Consider the following 21,423-nt stretch of genomic DNA (forward strand, 5'->3'; position numbering starts at 1 on the left):
CCTCAGTTCTTCAGGTAACAGACAACGCCCGGTTACCTTTTGTAACGAGACGGGCTGAAGGAACATGCCCTATCGGAGGAGCGCAAGCAGCGACGAGGCTCATAGGCCGCAAGTCAATCTGGAATGTGAGTAGGTGCAAGGCCATGTAGGGCTTTAAAAGTAAGTAATAGAGGTTTAAAATAAATTCCATATCGAACAGGTAGTGTAACTTCTTGTCCTGTCTATTGGAATTTGTAAGAAAATTTGGCTGAGCATTGAAAACTGAATTATAGTAATCCAGTTGTGAAGAAATAAGTGCATGGACAACTATTTCAAGGTCCGTTTGAGGTAAAAACTGTTTGACTTTTTTGATATTCCTAATTTGGAGGAAGCAGGACTGAACTACCTTGGTGACTTGAAAGCTAAAACAAAGCTCAGAGTCATAGATGACACCCAAATTGCGGGCGGGGAGTGCTTGACATTGGAGGACAGGTTCCCGAGATTCTTAGTCATGTCTCCAGTCAGGTTAGGGGGACCGAATAAAAGGACCTCCGTTTTGGACTAATTCAGCCGAAGGAAGTTTTGTGACATCCAGCATTTGATGTCAGAGAGAAACGCCATAATGGGGGCAATTTTGTCACGACCAGTGAGCAGAACATAGAGTTGGGTGTCGTCCGCATAGCAGTGGAAATTAGTAGTTATGTTAAGTTATGGTTACAGATGTGCTGACCAAGAGGAAGCATATAAATACAAAATAGTATAGGGCCAAGAATTGACCCCTGGGGGACACCACATGAAAGGGCGGCTGTGGAAGAGGAAAACTCTCCCGTAACAACTGACAAAGATCTGTCAGAGATGCAAGAGCGGAAACCAGGCAAGGGCAGCATCCTTGAAACACAGTTTCCAGGCGATTAAAAAAGATATTGTGGTCGACAGTATCAAATGCAGAACTCAAAAAAAGTAAAATCAAGCCCCGCACCTTTGCAGCCTAAACACATTACACACAATAAGCTCATGTTATATTTTCCTCCTACCTCTTAACACAGCTCCAGCTCTGGGAATAAAATTGCCTCACAGCCGCACAGCAGTCGGCGTTCATTAAGCTTGATGCCCTCTGTGCAGGCCTCTGTGCAGCCACACTCACAGGTGCCGTGACTTACACTTACTTGAAGTCAAATGACAGTGATTATTCTGTGTCCGGTTGCAAATCAGCGATTAAAAAAGAGGAGATAAAGAGGTCAAATGTTTGGCAAGGCAGTGTACTAACCAAAGTAGAAGTAGTAATAAAGTAACAGGGCTGGTTCCCGCCCCAGAAACCCTAAAAAAAACAACATCTGACAGATTCTGATGGCAGATGTCCGGAGAGATTAGAGACATTTGTTTGTTTTGTATCCCTGTGTGTCCAGGCTGGCCCAAGGTGCTGTGGATCGTCACAGAGTCCAAACACCTCTCCAAACCCCCCCGAGACTGGTTCCCACATATCAAGGACGCCAACCAGGACACGGCCTACATCGAGGTAACACACACTGATACAAACACTGAAGCATGTCTACTCTGCGGCACTGAAACATTTCCACTCATGTAGTTCAAGAATGGAAATCAATGGTGCCGCATGTCTTTCAGATTAGAGTCACACTGCAGAGTGGGTGCTTCATTGTTTCTCTGCCGGCTGCTGATCAATGCTATCATCTGGTCTGCTTGATTTGAATTTACCTGACGTCTCTTTAAGCCACTGGATGGTAATTGCACCGGCAGCAAGGTGAAATGTCTCCTTGATTGCACCGGGGATTAAAAAAGGCTGAAAGGAAAATGATGAAAGTCGAGGGATGATTGAAAAACGATCGAGCTGCGTCCCAGACAGCCGAGACGGATGAAATAACTCAGGGAAATTAGTCCTTTCATATTTTTGAGTTTTTGAGTTCTCGGTTTGTTATTTTTTCTCAGATAAAGTCTCAACGTGATTCATTACTTTAATGACAGCACATAATGTGCATCGTTTTCATTCCAGCAGCCATTTGTCAAATCGGCACCGGACATTTTACATAGAGGATGTCTTATTTTGAAAGGATTGTCATCGATTTCTGTCAACTACGCAGCACTCAAATCCAATTTGTTTCGGAAACTCAAGAAAAAGAACCGAAAATGTATCGATCTATATTTCTACAGCTTCAGAAATGTTTTAAAACTGTTGTCACAAAATCTAAAGATGACTTTATGTTTTCTAACTGTGACACCAGCTGATTTAAAAGCTACGCTGAGATACAAACAGAGTTCGGGAAAACAGAATACTTTGCAGAAAAAAAACATTGCAGAAAACACGATATTTGATCTCTTTAAGTTCTGCAGGCGTTATACCAATCAGGAGACAATAATTAGACATGCTTATTAGATGTATAAGTAAACAGTAAGGCCGTTTTCTACTGTCCGTCTACAAACAGAGACAGTTTGGATGTTCTAGTTTTGATGAAGTCGACTGCTGCGAAAAGCTCTTTAAAATGAGAACTGCTGAACTTTTGTGAATGCGTCTTCAAAATTTACAACCCTGCAAGCAGATGTTCTACAGACCTGAGACAAAGATCTGTCGGTATATAGTTTATATTATTTGAAATCAGACATGTTCATTGTTGAATTAATGACATTTTGGTTTAATCTTCAAAAGAAGGAAATCAAAAGATGTTTAAAATTGCATAAAACATCTGAGTTACATTTTTTAAATGTGTAATTAAAAATTAAATAAAACATGATCTCGTTACGTTAGCACCTGTCAGTGGGTGAGATATGTTAGGCAGCAAGTGAACATTTTCTCCTCGAAGTTGATGTGTTGGAAGCAGGAAAAATAGGCGAGTGTGAGGACGTGAATGACTTTGACAAGGACCAAATTGTGATGGCTGGACGACCGGGTCAGAGCATCTCCAGAACTGTAGCTCCTGTGGGGTGTTCCCGGCCTGCAGGGGTCAGGACCTACCAAAAGTGGTCCAAGGAAGGAAAACCAGTGAACCGACGACGGTTTCATCGGCACCAAGGCTCACTGACGTGTGTGGGGTGAGAAGGCTGGCTCGTGTGGTCCAATCCATCAGAAGAGCTACTGAAGCTCAAATCACTGAAAAAGTTCTGATAGAAGCGTTTCAGACACACAGAGCATCACAGTTTGTTGTGTATGGAGCTGCGTAGCTGCAGAATGGTCAGGGTGCCCATGCTGACCCCTGTCCACCGAAGAAAGCGCCTACAATGGGCAAGTGAGCATCAGAACAGGACCTCGGAGCGATAGAAGAAGGAGGCCTGGTCTGATGAATCACGTTTTCTTTTACGTCATGTGGATGGCCGTATGCGTGTGCGTGTGCGTCGCTTACCTGGGGAAGACGTGGTACCAGGATGCACTATGTGAAGAAGGCGAGCCGGAGGAGGCAGTATGGTGCGTTGGGCAATGTTCTGCTGGGAAACCTTGGGTCCTGCCATTTATGTGGATGTTACTTTGACACCACCTACCTAAACATTGTTGCAGACGAAGTACACCCCTTCATGGAAACAGTATTCCCTAATGGCAGCGGCCTCTTTCAGCAGGATAATGCTGCCTGCAACACTGCAAACATGGTTCAGAAATGGTTTGAGTTCAAGATGGTGACTTGGCCTCCAAATTCCCCAGATCTCAACCCAATTGAGCGTCTGTGGGATGTGCTGGACAAGCCGATCCATGGAGGCCCCACCCTGCAACTTACAGGACTTAAAGGATCTGCTGCTAATGTCTTGGTGCCGGATACCTCAGCACACCTTCAGAAGTCTAATGGAGTCCATGCATCGACGGTTCAGGACTGTTCTGGCAGCAAAAGGGGACCGACACAATATTAGGCAGGCGATATTAGTCATAATGTTATGGCTGATTGGTGTACAACAGCTCACGTTCTTTCTCTCTGTGTGTCCAGTACAAGACCTGTAAGGACGGCAGCGTGCTCGGAGTGACGGTGATGAGGATAGCCATGCTCACACACTGCCAGGCCCTCACACAGTCCTGCTCTTACACAGAAGGTAACACGCACACATTAACACTTAAACTGTAGAGCTGTTATAATTACTATAATGTGTTTTCACTCCTTGAATGTGTTGGTAAAGTTAATTTCTCTCTGTCTCTCCCTCCTCCTCCAGCTGAGACCATAGTGAATGTATTAGACTTCAAGAAGGACGTAGGACTGTGGCACGCCGTCCTGACTGTAAGAAAAACGAAACCACAATTTGAACCACAAATAACATTTTTATCGTCATCACACTTGGTGAAATCTGATCATTAAATAGTAAGGGTTAAGTATGAAAATAAAATGCTCACTCTCTGTTGTGTTCTGCCTCTCTGTCTCTGTCAGAGTGTAATGAATATGATGCATGTCATCAGTATTCCCTACGCGCTCATGAAGGTCAACCCTCTGTCCTGGATCCAGAAGGTCTGCCAGTACAAAGGTAACAACAACAACCCAAACAGAGTGAAATTATTACTCAAAAGTAATCGTAATATGAAAGCTACATGTTACCCGGGCTCTTGTACTTGTTTTTGGGTACATTAGGTACAAACATTTTTGGAATTTCTCCAGTAGATTGATTCAGCCAGCAGCCAGGAAACGTTCTGTAATGGCTGCAGATTACATTCAGTAAAAGTTCTTGTTTTTGCCACTGACAGGCTCAGATTGTTTTTCTAAGTGTCTGACAACATTACAGAAACGATCCCTACAGAAAGAGACCTTTTGTTAAAGTGATAATCTGGAAGATTAGCAACCGTGGACGTCTCACATGCAACACTGTCTGGATGTCTGGGAAGTGTGCTCCTGCAGTTCGTTTATCGCCACAGGTGTCGCCAAAGAGAGCGAAACTAAAATCTTCGAGATTACTATTTTAAAGATTAGAATCTTGAAGATTTCGTTCTCTTTGGCGACACATTCAGGTGAAAAAACGACAATTGCAGGAGTAAACGTCTTACATATCCAGACGTCCACAGTTGGCTCCGGTTGTAACTCTTGATTTTCCTCGCTGACGGTCGCTTTCCTTTTCAGACAGTTTGCTTCATCTGAGCGTCGAATTTGTTTCTTTTTCTTTGGATTTTCACTTCTTGTTGAAGTTGTATCTGTAGTCATCCATCTTTTCTTTGTTTGTTCAGCCATAGTAGATTACTGTTTACTCGCAACACTTGCAGAGAGCGGAAAAGCAGACGCTTAGCTCCGCCTACCCTCTCTGACAGACCAACCACTGCTGGGTGATGGAAAACGCGTCACTAACTGGGCGCCGCTTGAGATTTTTTTCTGCGAATGTCGCCACAGACAGCCAGTCCATAATAATACTATATACTGCAAATGCAATGGCTTTCATCAGTGGGCCATAGGCTCAGTCACCATTGTGTTACCTCATTCGTCGATAAAAAGTGACTTAACAGACATTTATTTACATGAAAACCTTTGAGATTATTACTTTAAAGAAGAAGATGCTTTTTCATAACCAGAAACAGAAGGTACATCGCTCCTTTCAAAGCCACCAAACTCCACTGACAAAAACAGAACAAGAGTTGCCACTTCCATCTTGTGATGAATTTCAGTGACTTAATGTGTAAAAATATCCACTTGTGTTGTGTGTGTTTTGTGTGCAGCTAAGGTGGCGTGCGTGAAGTCGCGGGATATGCACTGGGCTCTGGTCGCACACCGGGAACAGCGAGACATCAACCTGGGCTCCCTGCGCATGCTGGTGGTGGCTGACGGTTCGAATCCCTGTAAGAACACACTCTCTATAACTGTCAGGTTTGCACTTTGAAAGGCGTTAAGGTGACAGTCAGAAATCAATCTAAAACAAAGGGATCATCCTCTGGGGACCATGGTTATCAAATGTCAGTTTAAACATTATAGTGTTTTGGTATTTATGTTTATGCAGACATGGCAGGAGTGGATATATTTGACTCTTTGTAGTGTCGTCTAATAACAGGACTCACTCCATTAACATATATATTTTTAATGTACTCGTCCTGCTTAGAATATTAGAGTATTAGAGCTTAGAGTATATGCCACATACTTTAGCCTTGAGCTGTATTTGAGAGCACGGTCTTTAACTGTGACTTCACATTTTTACACGTTATGATTGTTTTATGTCTAAGGAAATGGAAACAAAAAACAAAAAGAAGCCAACTCGGAAGTGCAAAAAAACTGCAGTTCCTCAAGTGGCCACTTGAGGCCGTCCTTAAAGTGAGTCAATCCCCATAGAGCCCCATGTTTAAAAACATTCTTACAGCCTTGTACAAAACAAAAGAACCCTTTAGCACCCTTTTCATTAAAACTGTACAGGGAATTCATTTTTATAGAACTTTTTTTATTAAGACTTAAAATGATGCATAATTAAAGGTGCTCTGAGTGTCAGGTAGGTGCAGCTAGCTGTACGCTACCATTCCAAGGCTTTAAAACAGTATGCAGGGCGGCTGTGGCTCAGTGGTAGACGGGGTCGTCTCTCAATCAGAAGGTTGGTGGTTTGATCCCTGACTGCTACAGTCACATGTCGAAGTCCTTGGGCAAGACACTGAAGCCCAAATTGCTCCTGAAGGCAAAGCCATCGGTTATGAATGTGATACTGATTGGAAATTGGCACTTAGGCTTTTACCATCAGTGTGATCACCAAACCTGGGTGACGCCACACTGCCTATGTCCACTTCTTATATACAATCTATGGAGAGAAACCACAACATCTGCTTGTTAAACATGTAACTGAAGTTCAGATTACAATCATTACGTCAAGAATAACCTCGAGGAGCTGCTTCCACTTTGCCTCCTGCAGCAGTGCTCGTTAAAGAAAGCAGCTGACTTTTTTAATTGTGTCTCTCAGGGTCGATCTCCTCCTGCGACGCCTTCCTCAACGTCTTCCAGTCCAAAGGTTTGAAGCCGGAGGTCATATGTCCCTGTGCCAGCTCCCCCGAGGCTCTGACTGTGGCTATAAGGAGGTACACACACACATAACACACACACACTGGCATCATATCAAAAACATGTTTGTTTTTTATTTCTGTTTTACAATTTAAAAATCACACGACTTCCAGAAAAATGTGACAAAAAAAAATGTATGTATAACTGTTGTCTTCATCATGACCACACAAAAAAACATGAAATATATAAAACACTTATTTAATAGGCATGTTTTTATTCACTACCCTCAGTGATTAAGTAATGGCTTCACCCTCTTTCCACTAAGTCTCGCTCTTATTTTAACCCTTTAAAACTCCTGACTTTACAGCTTCTTGTGGCTTTGGAGGCGGTAAACTCACAACCTTTCCACCTCTTTCATCGTCCACACTGCAGTTCAACATGTAAAATCCACATTACAGTCACATCTGGGCGGCTTTCAGTGATGTGTTGGCTGTGTGCTTTTTCTTTCAGTGTGTGTGTTTGGGTGTGTGTTTGCCCCACACACAGGCTAATAAATAGCACTTTGCCTCAGCGGGTGTGGTTGTAATGAACTCACTTTATTTTCAGAAGAGCTGCTTCAAGACTCATTAAAATCCCAAAACAGGAGACACAGGAGTTCCTGTTTGCTCCCGTATTCTCCTGACTTTCTAAAACTTCTGTGAGCGCTCAGAGTTGTCTTTTAATTTGAAAATCTTTTCTATAGCGTCCCCGGTTTAAAGAAATGTCGTCCCAAACTTTAATTGCTCCTACTCTCCACAAATGTCCAGACTTTACAAATTTGTCTACACTTCCACATATTGTCTTTAAATGTCAGTTTATATTGTGACTTAAATTACTTTGTCTAAAAAAATAATGTCCTAATTTTCCATAATTGTCGCTGCGATGCAAAAAAAATCGCAAAACCCATCGGTTATAGTCTGACGACGATAAAGCCTCTGAGAGCAACAGTGAACATTTCCCGGAATTCAGGTGTAGCCAGCGTTTAGCGCTAAATGTCTTCCGGTCCAGACTTTCTTTCTCCGTGTGCTGCATTGTTTACAGTCCAGTTAGCAGCTTGAGAAGCGACCGTGTCTTCAGATCAAAGTGAAGTGAAATTCTTCCCTCCAGATGTGTCTGCTAAATAAACGCTGTCATCTCTTGGTTCATCCCATCCCCCAGAGGAGCGCCCGTTCATCTGTTTGTGCTGAGTCTCAGTCTCACTGTAAACAGTAAGTTACACAGAGGCTGCACTCTGGCTTACTTCAGCGGGATGAAGCCGAAACAGAAACAGATTTTCTTGTGATTGACTTTAATTAACGCCTCTTAAGTTTGCTGAAATAACAACATCATGATGCAGATTAGTAACAAGTCAACATGAAGCTTTGTCAGGTCTGTCCTCAAGAGGAGAAGAAAACTACTTTAAAATGACAAGTTTGTTCAACGGAGGTCGGAGCATAATTTCTGATGCATTCAAGGAAGTCAGGAAATCTAAATGCTGATTGTCTTTCTTGACACAGCGTCAAGCAGATTTGCTCGAGTTGATGTTTGATCTAAAACAGGTTGTTAGCTGAACTGTTGTGAGCTGAACTTGCTGCAGATGTTTATAGAGATTAATAAGATGATACATTTTTTATGTAGAATCTGTAAATAGAGATTGATGGAGGAGGATGGAGGATTGGTGACTTTCCTTGAATATTATCAGTGTCTTCACTTTCCAAGTTTTTCCTTTTCTCCCTCACTCCAAAATAAAATGTTCTCCCCTTCCAAAACTGTCATTACTTTCCAAAAACGTTCAATGTTTGTTCACACAAAAAAAGCTCTCCGTTTCTGAAAGTTTTTACACGTGTAGAAAAAGTTCTCACATTGCAAAATGGAGGAATCAGAAAATTCTCTTTGCTTTCCAAAACGTTCTCAGTTTTAAAAAATGTCGATGCGTAAAAAAAATGTTCTTATTTCCAAAAAAATGTTTTCCTACTTTACAATCTTTACACTTTTTCCTGCTTTCCAAAAGTTTCCACACAATCCAAATTTACCTTCGCTGTTTTTGAAATTCAAAAATGTTTTGAATTTTTTTAAAACCAAAAAATGTTCTTTCATTTCAAAACTTTCTTTCTGAAGGTCTCCACTTTTTAAAAATGTCCTTACAGTGCAAAAATCTCATTTTACTTTCCAAAATCCTCTTTGCTTTCCAAAATCATCCATAAAGTGTCTTTGCCTGATAAAAGATGTTTACACTTTACAAAACATTTCTCGTACTGTTCAACCCGCCCTCACCCTCAGAGGCCGCCCATCAGCCTCCATGTCTCCTTATTGGCTGTCTCTGTCTCCGCCCCTCCTGCAGGCCCGTGGAGGAGGGCAGCACCCCTCCTGGTCGCGGCGTGTTGTCCATGCAGGGTCTGAGTCACGGCGTGATCCGGGTCGACTCAGAGGAGAAGCTGTCGGTCCTCACGCTGCAGGATGTCGGCTCCGTCATGCCCGGAGGTGAGTCAGGTGGTTCAGGTGGTGACGCTGCACCTGATCCTGGTTAACCTTTAACCTCTAACCCAGAGGGACTGAACTCTCACTGGGAGTTTGTACATACAGCTAGAGGCTCTGCTGCTAGTCTTGAGTTTTTCTTTGATTCTTTGGAGACTCAGCTTTTCCTCCTCTACTTTAAAGGGGCCGTACCTTTTAAATGGATGTTCTCATGTTTTCATGGGTTTCATATTTTTGGGTGTTTATTGTTCACGGGGAAAAAGTGAAAACTGCATAATGTTTTTCCAGAGTGACATTTTTAAAAAAGGTCGCCTCTGAAATGGGCCGTTCAGAACAGCTGCAGGTTTCTACGTAGAACCTTGCATTCGCTGAAATCGACCAATCATCATTCACCGTCATTCACCTCAGGCTGCCTTCTTGCACTCTCTTGTTGTTAACATTTCATCTTACCATTCCCATACCTCCTGGCGATTCTGGCTCGTACATATAAGGCCGAATAACCGATCCTAGAGCAGCCATGTTTTCTACAACTTAGAGTGACAGTGCAGTGCGGCCGCTTCCCCACATGGAATCGCACATGGAGGGGAGGGGCCACAGTCCCTCGCTAAGGTCTGACCTTTGAATGGCAGAACGGCTTGTTGGTTTCAGGAGGGAGGAGAGGCTCAGAAGAATAATTCAAATATGTTTACAATCTTTAAAACGAGAGAAACTTCACAAACATGATTCAAAAACATGTTAGAATAAAATATGTCCCCTTTAAAAAGGCAAATATTGAGATGTTCAGATTGCTTCATATATTTCTTTGTAAATAAATATTCTAAATTCATTTTAAGAGAAATGTGACTGCTGTCGCTACCCTTCAAGCTCCAAACATCGTTCGTGAATCAAAGAAAACTGCATTTTTTCAACTCTACGGCGCCGACTTTAAGTCTGTCTTTCCCTACTTTTACTTTTTAAATCAATCTGTTATTTTGTTCCTTATTTTATCCTGATTTTTCCCTCGCTCTGTCCTCCTATTTCTTTTGTCAACTGGTACAAAAACATCAAAATCCCCAGAAACAGTAGAAACAGGGTTTTTGGACTCTGATATTAATCGTTACATCAGTCCAGGTCGTGAATTTTTTTGCTCCTCATTTGTTTCAGTTCAGTAACAAACCTGAATCAGAAGCTATAGCATGTTTTTACAGAGCCTGATACTCCTTTAAAAGCACAGACAGAATAAAAAAGCTCCATATGAACACACAGACTGAGAGGGGTAGTTTAAACCTCTAATACAGCAAACAAAAAGAGAAATGTTTTCATGTTTGTGATGTTATCTGTTTACTTCCTGGCTGCCTTCTTCCTGTGCATGCCCTCCATCTTTAAGTAAACGGGATACTTCTTTTCCTTTGAGTGAACAGACGATGGATGTCCATCTTCAGGGATCTGAAAAGTGCTGAAAGTGTTCGGAGCTAAATGTAGTCCTTGAAAAAGACGAATGCATGATGTGTTTGTTGCTTTACGTCAGTGTGAGAGGAAACGCCAAGAAGAAATCATTGAATGATTTCAGTCACAATGAAGACAAAAGCATCACAACGCAGCTACTGATCCCTAAACCTGTTACCTCATACTTCAGAGTGTTGTCGTTGTCCTGATATCTCAATCATGTTCGTGTCTGTCTGCAGGTATGATGTGTGTGGTGAGGCCTGAAGGTGTTCCTCAGCTCTGTAAAACTGATGAGATTGGAGAGCTGTGCGTTTGTACGGTTGCCACAGGGACATCGTATTACGGTCTGGCCGGCATGACCAAGAACACCTTCGAGGTGAGTGTGTGGTTGATTTTTTTTAAAGCTTTGTATTTCTTCGTAAACACTTTTCTCACCTTGAGTCTTAATAACTCCTCAGGTCTTCCCCACGACAAGCAACGGGGCTCCCATCAGCGAGTTTCCCTTCACCAGGACGGGCCTGCTGGGCTTCATCGGCCCTGCGGGTCTGATCTTTGTGGCAGGGAAGATGGACGGCCTGATGGTGGTCGGGACGCGTCAGCACAATGCTGACGACATCGTCGCGACGGCGCTCGCTGTGGAGCCAATGAAGTTTGTGTACAGGGGCAGGTAAGTGTTTGCTGTTATGTTAACCTGTTTGTTTTCAGTCTGTGACTCTTAGTGTTTTAATGGATCACTTATTCTGATGCATTAAAAGCGCTCACAGCACTTAAACGTAGTCGCCGGTTAAAGTCATAATCTCAAAGATCTCAGTTTCGTTTTCTTTGGCGGCACCTATGGCGATAAACGGTAATTGCTGGAGCACACCTCCCAGATATCCAGACAGTGTTGCATGTGTGACGTCCACAGTTGGCTCTGGTTGTAACTCTTGATTTTCCTGGCTGACGGTCGCTTTCCTTTTCAGACTGTTTGCTTCATCTGAGCGTCGAGTTTGTTTCTTTTTCTTTGGATTTTCACTTATTTTTGAAGTTGTATCTGTAGTCATCGATCTTTTCTGACTTTATGACATTCATGCTGATGAATGAATGTGTGTGTGTTTGTGTGTGTTCCAGGATAGCAGTGTTCTCCATCACAGTTCTTCACGATGAGAGGATCGTGGTCGTAGCGGAGCAGCGGCCCGACTCCACCGAGGAGGACAGCTTCCAGTGGATGAGCCGAGTTCTGCAGGTAAACACACAGACAGTAAAGAGACACGAACAACACCCACTAAGAATCAGCATCGCAATATCCAACCGAGGGCGGAAACGCTGACAAATTGCCTGGAGCTAGTTAAAAAACAAGATTTCAGCCTGTCACATAATTTCAGCGCCCAATATGTTCCTCATGGGGAAAAGGAATATTACAAACTCAGGGGGGAATTCACTCAGACTGAAGTGCCACTGCTGATAGCTCCATAAATTGCGTATCATTAGCACCCGCTATCCGCTCCATCTCAAGGTCTCAATATTGCACTGATGATATTCAAGCGCAAACACACCCATAAAGTTTCGCAGATCCGTGCAGTTTCCTTTTGTTTTGTGTCTGATTGTGGAGAGAAGCTGTCTGCACCTCCTCTCTGCTGCGCTCTCAGCTGAGCTCCACTCTGACGGATCTCAGCTCCATGCACAGATTGATGAGGAGACGGGAGAGGAGGGGGCAGCTCTTTAAACAGTTGACTGTAAAGTCCAGACTGGACAGGTGTTTACTAGTTTAACTGTAACGCAGGTTCATTTTAAACAAGCGCGCAACAGCAGCTTGTCCAGATAATAATCCCCGTCATGTGTAACGGCTTCAGACCGTCTCCACACGTGTAGACAAAGTGTGCTCGTGTGTCGAGGTTGAGCCTCGCACAGCCCCGGACTGATTGGTCTCCCGATTATAACAATAATGACAAAATATTATTTACACACTGAATTTACAGACAAATAAATTTTTTGATCACAGAACAGGTGGACTTGTCGTCATGATCAGTGGAAACTCAGAGCGTGACAGCCCTTATAATACTGCGCCGCAGTTCCCACCAGCTCTCTGCAGGCGGTAACATTTTCTCTCTAACTGCGCGGTGCTGTTAGCGCTGAGGTTTGTGAATGAGGTGCTTTTTTCCACGAGGCTCATTTGCATAGAAAGGAGCCAAATTTGCCCCGAATGTCTGCATGATGACTCATTTAAATACGTGCAATCGGCTCCGGAGCACAGAGACGCTGTTTGCTCTGCAGCACACTTCGGGATGCATTCTACCCTCTGCGTGTGCTTGGAGAATGAGGCAGAGTCTTTTTGTGTCATTTGCACAGGTTTAGCGGGCGCAAAAGCCGCGCAATCCTTTAGTGAATTCGTCCCTCTCCAGGTTTTTATCATTAAAAACATTTAAGACACAAAAGAACAGAAACGATTAAGTGATTACAGCTGTATGTAGCACTATTGTCAAGTCAACTTTTCCCTTTGCAAAAACTTTAACTTAACTTAACTTGCTGTCCAATAACAATAACGTGACAAATTACTTCAAGACATACATGCAACAAATGTAGATTAATCCACTGCCATAAATAGTCCCTGTCTAAAGCACTACTTCCTCCTGTTTTCCTGAACATCTGAGCTGGTGTTTTAGAAGAGCTGAGCTTTTCATTCAAACAGAAATTCTATATTTATAAGTCAGAACATTCAGAGGCAGACTAACATGTTTTCGGCTTCAGTTTTTCACAGGATCATAATAGGAACGTAATCAGACTTTTCCTTGAACACAAACCAGCTCAGGGAAAATGACACGCTCACACAGGACACACATCAGGCTCACGCTCCACATTTCTGTCTCTCTGTCTTCGTCAGCCTCTCTCTTTCCCTCTCTCTGTCACTCACACACACACACACACACACACACACACACACACACAGCTGAATGATAACTGTACTGTTAGATCATACTGTTTAAAAACAGATCAAATCTCAGTCATAGCTCGAGCTCCAGATCTCTCTGAGCCGGCGTGGAGACTGTGGTCAAACTATAAAAGCCGTCTGCATTTTTACGACTGCAATAAAACCAGATCTCTTTATTCCTTAAGCATCACATCAGATACTGCCGGGCTGTTTTTCCATTTAGCTCTTCTGGTTAGAGACACGCTCAGCCTTTTAGATGTGGACTGAGATGACAGGATGTGATGTGACAGTGCTGGGAAATGTGCTGAGCTGCTGTTTAGCATTAAGTTTAAAAAATCAGCAGATAATAGAAAATGTAATCGTTTCGAAACGTGGGGAAATAGTTTCCCTTTATTGAGTTTGTCTGATGTTGAAGCCGATACCTTTAGTTCAAGGGTTGATGTTTATATACCATTAATTCAAGTAATATGTTAAAGTGTTCAACCTTAACATCTCCATGTGGTGTTTTTCATGTGCTACAAGACATGACAGGGACTTGCTCAGGTTGTAGAGATTCTAGCGACATGAAGAATTTTTAAAATACTCCAAGAAGGGACATCACAACGAGCCAAAATACAACTGGTGGAACATTTTTATTGCAGAGGTTCGAGGGTTAACAGGAACACCCTGTATTTGTCTTTAACAGTGTGTTTCTATCTTGTACTCCGTCCCCAGGCTATAGATGGTATCCATCAGGTGGGGGTGTACTGCCTGGCTCTGGTGCCCTCCAACACTCTGCCCAAGACTCCCCTGGGTGGCATCCACCTGTCAGAGACCAAGCAGCTCTTCTTGGAGGGGGCGCTGCACCCCTGCAACGTGCTCATGTGTCCGCACACCTGCGTCACCAACCTGCCCAAACCCCGGCAGAAACAACCAGGTGCAGTGTGAATGGATGTGTGTGGTATGATGGTGTACCGGTGAACTCTAGATTAACGGCTCGAAGCTCATTGCGGTTGAGTTATAAATAGTCACTTTCTAATTATAGAAATATTTTTAATGTAGTAAAGATGAAGAATCTTGCACATTAAGTTCTTGCAACAAATTAGAGAGTCAATACATGTATGTTATAATGTTTGATATTTTTATTTAAGGCACTTTTAGTCGCCTCGCAGCTACAAGGTTCCTGGTTCTAATCACAATTCAGACAGAGTGGGCCTTTCTGTGTGGAGTTTGCATGTTCTCCCCGTGCATGCATGGGTTCCTTCCGGGTACTCCGGCTTCCTCTCACAGTCCAAAGACATGCTCGTCAGGTTGTCTGAAACTGCCTGTTGGTGTGCATGTGAGTGTGAAAGGTTGTCTGGTCCCACTGGTCAAAAAACCCGCTTGCACCCGGCTTTTTTGCTTCATGGGAAAGGTTACAATCGGCATTCAGACCCGGGTCAAATGACTCTGCAGTAGACGCGGGTAATTATTGCCTCTGCTTCGATCAGCATTGATGGGAACACAAAACCTGCGTCGACACGCTAATCTCTGCCACCTTTCCAGCACGATGCAATGCTCCGTCTGTAACTTCTGCGACTCCTTGTCATCTCAGCTACAAACTTCGCCCGTCTCCGTCCGGGCAGCGCTCAAACATTGTTCCAAATTTGTTGCAGCTGAGTTTGATAAACAGACTGAATGAGTAATAGATACAATAAAGACCTAACCACCGTAACATCTTCACTGGTTACTAAGCCTGTCTCTGGCACGTTTGTGACGTCAGACGGTGACGCAGCAGAAAAGAGACCGACAGAAGTATACTTCACTGGCAATGGGAAAAGAGACAATCAGTATTTATCAACTGGTCTTCCCGGGTCTGAAAAACCTGCGTCAACGTGCTAATTTTGGTGGGAAAGGGGTATCTGTGTCAGCCCTGTGACTGACTGGCGATCAGTCCAGGTGTAACCCCGCCTCTGGCCCAATGACAGCTGGGATAGCTGGGCCGTTTGGGAGCCGAGACTAACGGCTCTAACTGCTGAGCGAAGTCGTATAATCTGACTCCCTTAAACGAGATGGAAAGTCCCATCCGGATACACGGAGGGGTTAGATGTCACTTGGGGAGATTTTGTGCAATAACTATACACAGCTGCAGTCATTTTCTAAAACCAAAGCAAGGGACGACATGTTGCATAAAATAACCTGTTTGATAAGTTGTCTTCTCTTCCTCCTCCTCCTCCTCCTCCTCAGAGATCGGCCCTGCGTCTGTGATGGTCGGGAATCTGGTGTCAGGGAAGAGGATCGCTCAGGCCAGCGGCAGAGATCTGGGTCAGATCGAAGACAATGACCAGGCAAGGAAGGTGTGTGTGAGAGGGGGGCTGCTGGTTTTCACTCATCATCATCATCATCTTAATCACCAACACACACATGGAGATATAACCAGACATTTAGATGCATTTCTTCATGTGTCACACCATCAGATGAGTTATGAGTTACCCTCAGTTTCTGCTGTTTTCATACAACATATTAATTTAATACCATATCATCATCAGAGGCAGCAGATTCTGCTATTTATACCTCTTTACACACGCGCAACCAGGAAGTGTTCTGGTTTCCGTTTGTAGTCCGTTTGTAGTCTGAGTAGTATTGACCAATCACGTGTCAGCAGCTCTATAAACTCTCTATAAACATCTGCAGCAAGTACAGCTAACAGTCTGCTCTAGATCAAACATTTCAACTTGAGACAAATCTGTTAACGACACAATCAGCATTTAGATTTCCTGACTTCTTTGAATGCATCAGAAATGATTGACACGACCTCCTCTCACAAACTTGTCATTTCAAAGTAGTTTTCTTCTCCTCTTGAGGACTGACCTGACAAAGCTTCATTTTGACTTGTTAACAATATGTATTATGATCAAATATAAAGGTACAAAGAGCTGTGTAAATCTGCTAGTCAGTGAGTCAGCTGTACGGTGCGTGTTGTAGGGTGTGAAACCTAAACTATAAAATACAGCCAAAGCCAACTAAACGAAGCAGCGCAGGCAGCAGAAGACGAGCAGAGAGCAGAGAAAAAAGAGCGTGCAGCTCAACGTGAAGCTCTTAAATGCACCTGGGAGACTGGCCAGGCACTCCCAGGTGCGGCGAAACCCCGATCTGAACACAGGGTCACTTCTCAGGTTGGTAATTGGACTGTAAACAATGCAGCGCACGGAAAAGGAAGTCTTAGCTGGAAGTCCCAAAACGCTGGCTAAACCGGAATGCCTGGAATGTTCGCCGTTGCTCCAACAAGCTATAGGTATATAGCTATATAGCTCATAAGTATTTCTGTCATAGAAAATGAGACAATAACTAAATAAAAATCACTGCAAAATGAGGATAACAAAATGTGACACTTTCATCAACGAATAAAAACTACACGAAAATGTGTTGTGGTAGGGCCGTTCCATGCGTTAGTTTGAGCTACTCCCGGGAACACTGCTCCTGCAAACTAATGTCGTGCAAACTTTTCTCATGTCTCAAAATACTGTAAACTCGCAGAAATGTCAACACCTGGTAGAAAAAGAAGAGCGGACACATTTCACGTTTGATGTCAAGGAAAACAGGACGCTCTGTAACCCCGTGCGGAGCGAGCATCATCGGTAAAAACACTGGCAGGTGATGAAGCCAAAAGGAAAGTCTGAATCCGGTAGATGATGGCAATGAAAGTACTGAAAATGTGGATTATGTTCCTGTGCTGTTGCAGCTCTGCTCATGTCATATTTGTGCCAAAAAAAAGTGAGTAAAACCGGAGAGGAAAGTTGGCGCAGAAAACTAAATCAGAGAGCCAGAGAACAAAAAAAGCGAATAAGAAATAGAGGTCATAAGAGCAGGAAAGAAACAAATGAAACTGAAGCACAGAATAGAGAAGACAACAAAAAAGTAATTTAAGTAGAGACAGAACAAAAGGCGAGACCAGGAGTGATAGAGACCGGATTTTTCTCTCGTCTCACGTGCTGAAAATGTCATCAGGTGCAGCGTCCTGCAGCCGGCAGCAGCACACACTCTGTGGACTGTAATGAGAAGAGACGGGCCCCAAATAACAAAAACACCTGCTCCAGCTCGGATCGTATTTATCGTTACTGTGGAGGATTTTTTTCTGCTGCTGCTCTCTGTCAATATGTCCGTTAACTCATTCCTCCATCTGTCTGTTCATTTATCCATCACTGCCTGCATGACTCCCCCACCTCCTCCCCGTCATGTCACCTCCTCTGAAAACCAAGCCCTCTGTGTGAATGAGCTCCTCTCACTCTCCAGACTGTCGCCTCTGCTTCTTCCTTTGTTTACTGAACTGTTCTCTGTGTGAGTAAAATGTGATTTACCTTGAATTTCCTCTCTGATTCTCCGATAACATTTACTCAACCAGGGAAGGTCGACTGAGCACTCCGCTGCTAAACATTGACTCAGATAAAAACAAGATGCTGACACTGAAGAATTTACTTTTTGAATCTCACATCAAAACAGAATCACACAATTTGTGCTTGGTTTGCTTTCCCCCCGTCGTCCTTGGTTAAAGGATAAGGGCGTCTTTATGAGCCGTTGTGTTTCACCAACACTCGACCAAAGAACAGAACGTACTGTAACCAAACCGGTCAGTGCAGGCAGAGAGATTTGAACCGCACATTCACACATAATAATGTAAGTCCTAATGCATCTTGTTTCTGCTAAAGTGTGGAAAGATATTCAGAGTTATAAGAAGAGTCAGACATCAAAGATCTAACCTGACTATTTAATAATGACAGGCTGTTTTTTATCGTCAAAGTTTTCTTACTTTATCAGAGTTCAGTTTAATACCTCAAGCAGACTAGAAGCTATGGAGGATGAAATACTGAAGTCAAAGAAGAAATTCGACTGAAAACACTGGAAACTGGAAAGTGTGATTTCTGCTCTGAAGATGTCAAATTCCCCCGAAAAATAAGTGACTTATCAGTTTCTTAGGGTAGAAACCAATAACTGTATATATAGATGGACAACGCGTCTCCATCTGCTGTCATTGTACAGAATTGATGCCAAAATAGCCCCTGTGATAGGCGCTGCCATCTTGCGATGGTGACATCATTTGGAGCCAGAGTCGGCGCAGTAGAGATCGGCCGGTGGTGCTGCTGTAACCACTTCCACTAACCAAGACACACACTTAACTTACCAAAAAAACAGCAAGGATCCCGCACGGCGCCGTGTTTAACAGCAGAACAGCTTCTTGTGTTGGTCTGAGGTTAACGTTCACAGGTATGGAAACTTCAGTGACTGCTAATCCGGAACTGATCGGCTGCAGGAGCCGTATTTGTCGACAGAGCTGTCAATCATCCTTTTGACAGCATCACTAATTAAAAGTGAACGTGTCAGAAAAATGAACCCTTGGACATAAATCAGCATGATAAGAACTAACTATAATGACAGAAACCATGTTTGAGAAAAATGTATTTGACGTGTATTTTGATTTTATAGTTTGACTCATGTCCCATCTGTTAACATGGAGGAGGCGGGCTCTATGACCTATACTGCAGCCAGTCAGCAGGGGGCGCTCAAAATGTTTTGACTTCACTTTTAGGGAGCTTTCAAGTTGTCCATCTTTTCATGCAGTCTATGGTTGCAACAGGTAAAGTCAGGGGGCAATCTGCCCGTGGCAACTCAATGTCTAGATCAGTGGTTCTTAACTGGTCTCGTCTCAGGACCCACCACCTCCTTAATGACAAATTGCGACCCAAATTTCTGACGTTTTTCAACGACTTACTTTATGAAAAATAGTGCAGTTTGTACCTAAGATGGAACAAAACATCACAGTATGTCAACATCACAAAACACAACAGTATAATAGTGGAGCAAAATGACCAGCAGGCTGCAGAGCGAGGAAAATATTCCCTCCACAGTTCGTTCAATTAAAGCCTTTTTTTAACAAAATAAATGCAGCTATATCAGGGCTCATCAGGGCATTTGTGATTTTGTGTGTCATGTTTAAACTACTTGTGCTGATTGTCCTCTTTATTGTCTCGTAGTTATTGTTGCTCATATGTCCCACTTTGCATGATGCTGCCTTATTGTCTTAAGCTTTTTATAGCGTGTTGAGCTGTTCACGTTTTGCCTTTTCCTGTTCTGTTTTTTATATGTCGTGGGTTTTACATCAGGCCGAGGGACAGCAGTTAAAATTAGCTTTTTGGCTAACACCGGCACTTTTACAGTGATGTTGATTAATGTGCATTGTCCCTGAGAATAAACCAATAACTGCTCTCCACACGGACTGTTTTTCCTGCATACGCTGAAGCCTGCTGATACGTGATTAGTCAATACTACGCTGACTACAACCGTACTACGAACGGAAACCAGAAAACTTCCCGTACTTATATCCGGTCGCGTCTACAGATTCTACTTTTTTATGTAGAATCTGTAAATATAGATAAGGTCAGGGTGATCGGCCTCGGTTGATGCTTCTTTCATGTTTTAACTCTTTTATTCGGGTAGATTTAAGTGATGTGAAGTTCAGTACCTGGCAGGTGGTCGATGTGTTCGGTTTCAGTGAAGTGATCGTCATGTCTGATAATGAAACCTGACACAACCTGAGCTGCAGACGTCTCGAGTATTAACATGAGAATTCAACACCGGCGCTCACAAACCGACAAAACTCAACTGTATGAGACCAGATTGTATCAACAGCCTGGAATTTAAAACACACACACACACACTCGGCAGACAGAGGGTCTTTGTGTCGGTATTTAACATGCCAGTCCTCTCATACAGATAACAGGGGGTTTTATCTGCAGGCAGGTTCCAGTTCGTTCTGTCTCTGTTCTGCAGTCCAGCTGTGGGAGTTTAACTCGAGGTCACGGCTTCTCTTACATCACAGCACACACCACAAAGAGCATTTTATAGTAGTGGGGGGTTTTGTGATAGCAGAATATATGAGAAATATAGGTTATCATTGAAGTATTGGGTGGATGGGGTGCTGCTGTTTTTTCAGCTGCCTCAACAAGTTAGTTGTGTTGCTTTGCGGCGCAGCGTTTCATGACCTCTTTGCTGCTCGCTTAACATCACTTGCCCGAAACATGAAATACGTCATGAGACAAACGCTGACGAGCCGTTTTGGGGGCACCGGTGTTTCAGCAAAGTCCCAAAATCATGTGGCTACAAGAAACTTTGAAAAAGAGACAGAAAATTATAACATTTAATTTCCCTGTATTCTTGTTTTTTAAGACGGTTCTGGGGAGGTTTTGAGTGACGGTCCTGTTTTATCACTGAGATTTTGTACAACATGGTCAAGACTTTGTGTGTTGGTGAGTGTGTGTGCAGACCCTTGTGAGACCCTTCCCTCTGCATCTATTCTGTTGTTTTGCTTTGCACGGGACGTTTTCAGGAGGGGCGCTGTTGTGGTTCCCTGAGCCGATCACAGCGTATAGGTGAGTGTGGGAGTGGTTCAAATTTGCAGCTGGGCCCCATTCAGACCGGCGAACATGGCGAAAGAGCGACGCAGAGTTGGCCTTCTGTCTGTTGGACAGGTAGGCGCCTCAAACCGGGTAGGACAAGCTAACCAGCAGTTAGCATGCTAGCGCAAACGTAACCGTGATGCTGTTGGTGTTAGCTCGGCGGGGTGGCCGTGTTCTCACACGAGAGAGTGAGAGTGAGCTTCTGGTGAGGAAGAGCCCAGGAGGGGGGGCCCAGTTTGATTGTGTAGTTGACAAAATGCAAGGAAACATCCTCTTTATTATACCTTTAAGAGCTCACTTGTGACTCTCAGCATTGACACTGTTAGGCAGCTGG

General features: G+C 43.5%; 1 protein-coding gene across 1 annotated transcript in view; it reads left to right on the forward strand.

The window, feature by feature from the left end:
* The window catches only part of LOC138611345 (disco-interacting protein 2 homolog C), a 207,564-nt gene that overhangs the window by 161,346 nt on the left and 24,795 nt on the right, over positions 1-21,423 (forward strand). Inside the window, exons 12-23 of the mRNA XM_069684400.1 lie at positions 1,386-1,495; positions 3,900-4,002; positions 4,120-4,184; positions 4,332-4,425; positions 5,600-5,719; positions 6,817-6,931; positions 9,214-9,353; positions 11,012-11,148; positions 11,231-11,439; positions 11,883-11,997; positions 14,395-14,596; positions 15,886-15,995. Coding sequence (XP_069540501.1) covers positions 1,386-1,495; positions 3,900-4,002; positions 4,120-4,184; positions 4,332-4,425; positions 5,600-5,719; positions 6,817-6,931; positions 9,214-9,353; positions 11,012-11,148; positions 11,231-11,439; positions 11,883-11,997; positions 14,395-14,596; positions 15,886-15,995 — 1,520 coding nt within the window. The remainder of the gene's footprint in view (positions 1-1,385; positions 1,496-3,899; positions 4,003-4,119; positions 4,185-4,331; positions 4,426-5,599; positions 5,720-6,816; positions 6,932-9,213; positions 9,354-11,011; positions 11,149-11,230; positions 11,440-11,882; positions 11,998-14,394; positions 14,597-15,885; positions 15,996-21,423) is intronic.

The sequence above is a fragment of the Semicossyphus pulcher genome, unplaced genomic scaffold (assembly GCF_022749685.1).
Source record: "Semicossyphus pulcher isolate SPU_LCO1_2020_fin unplaced genomic scaffold, fSemPul1.0.p SCAF_7, whole genome shotgun sequence".
NCBI lineage: Eukaryota > Metazoa > Chordata > Actinopteri > Labriformes > Labridae > Semicossyphus > Semicossyphus pulcher.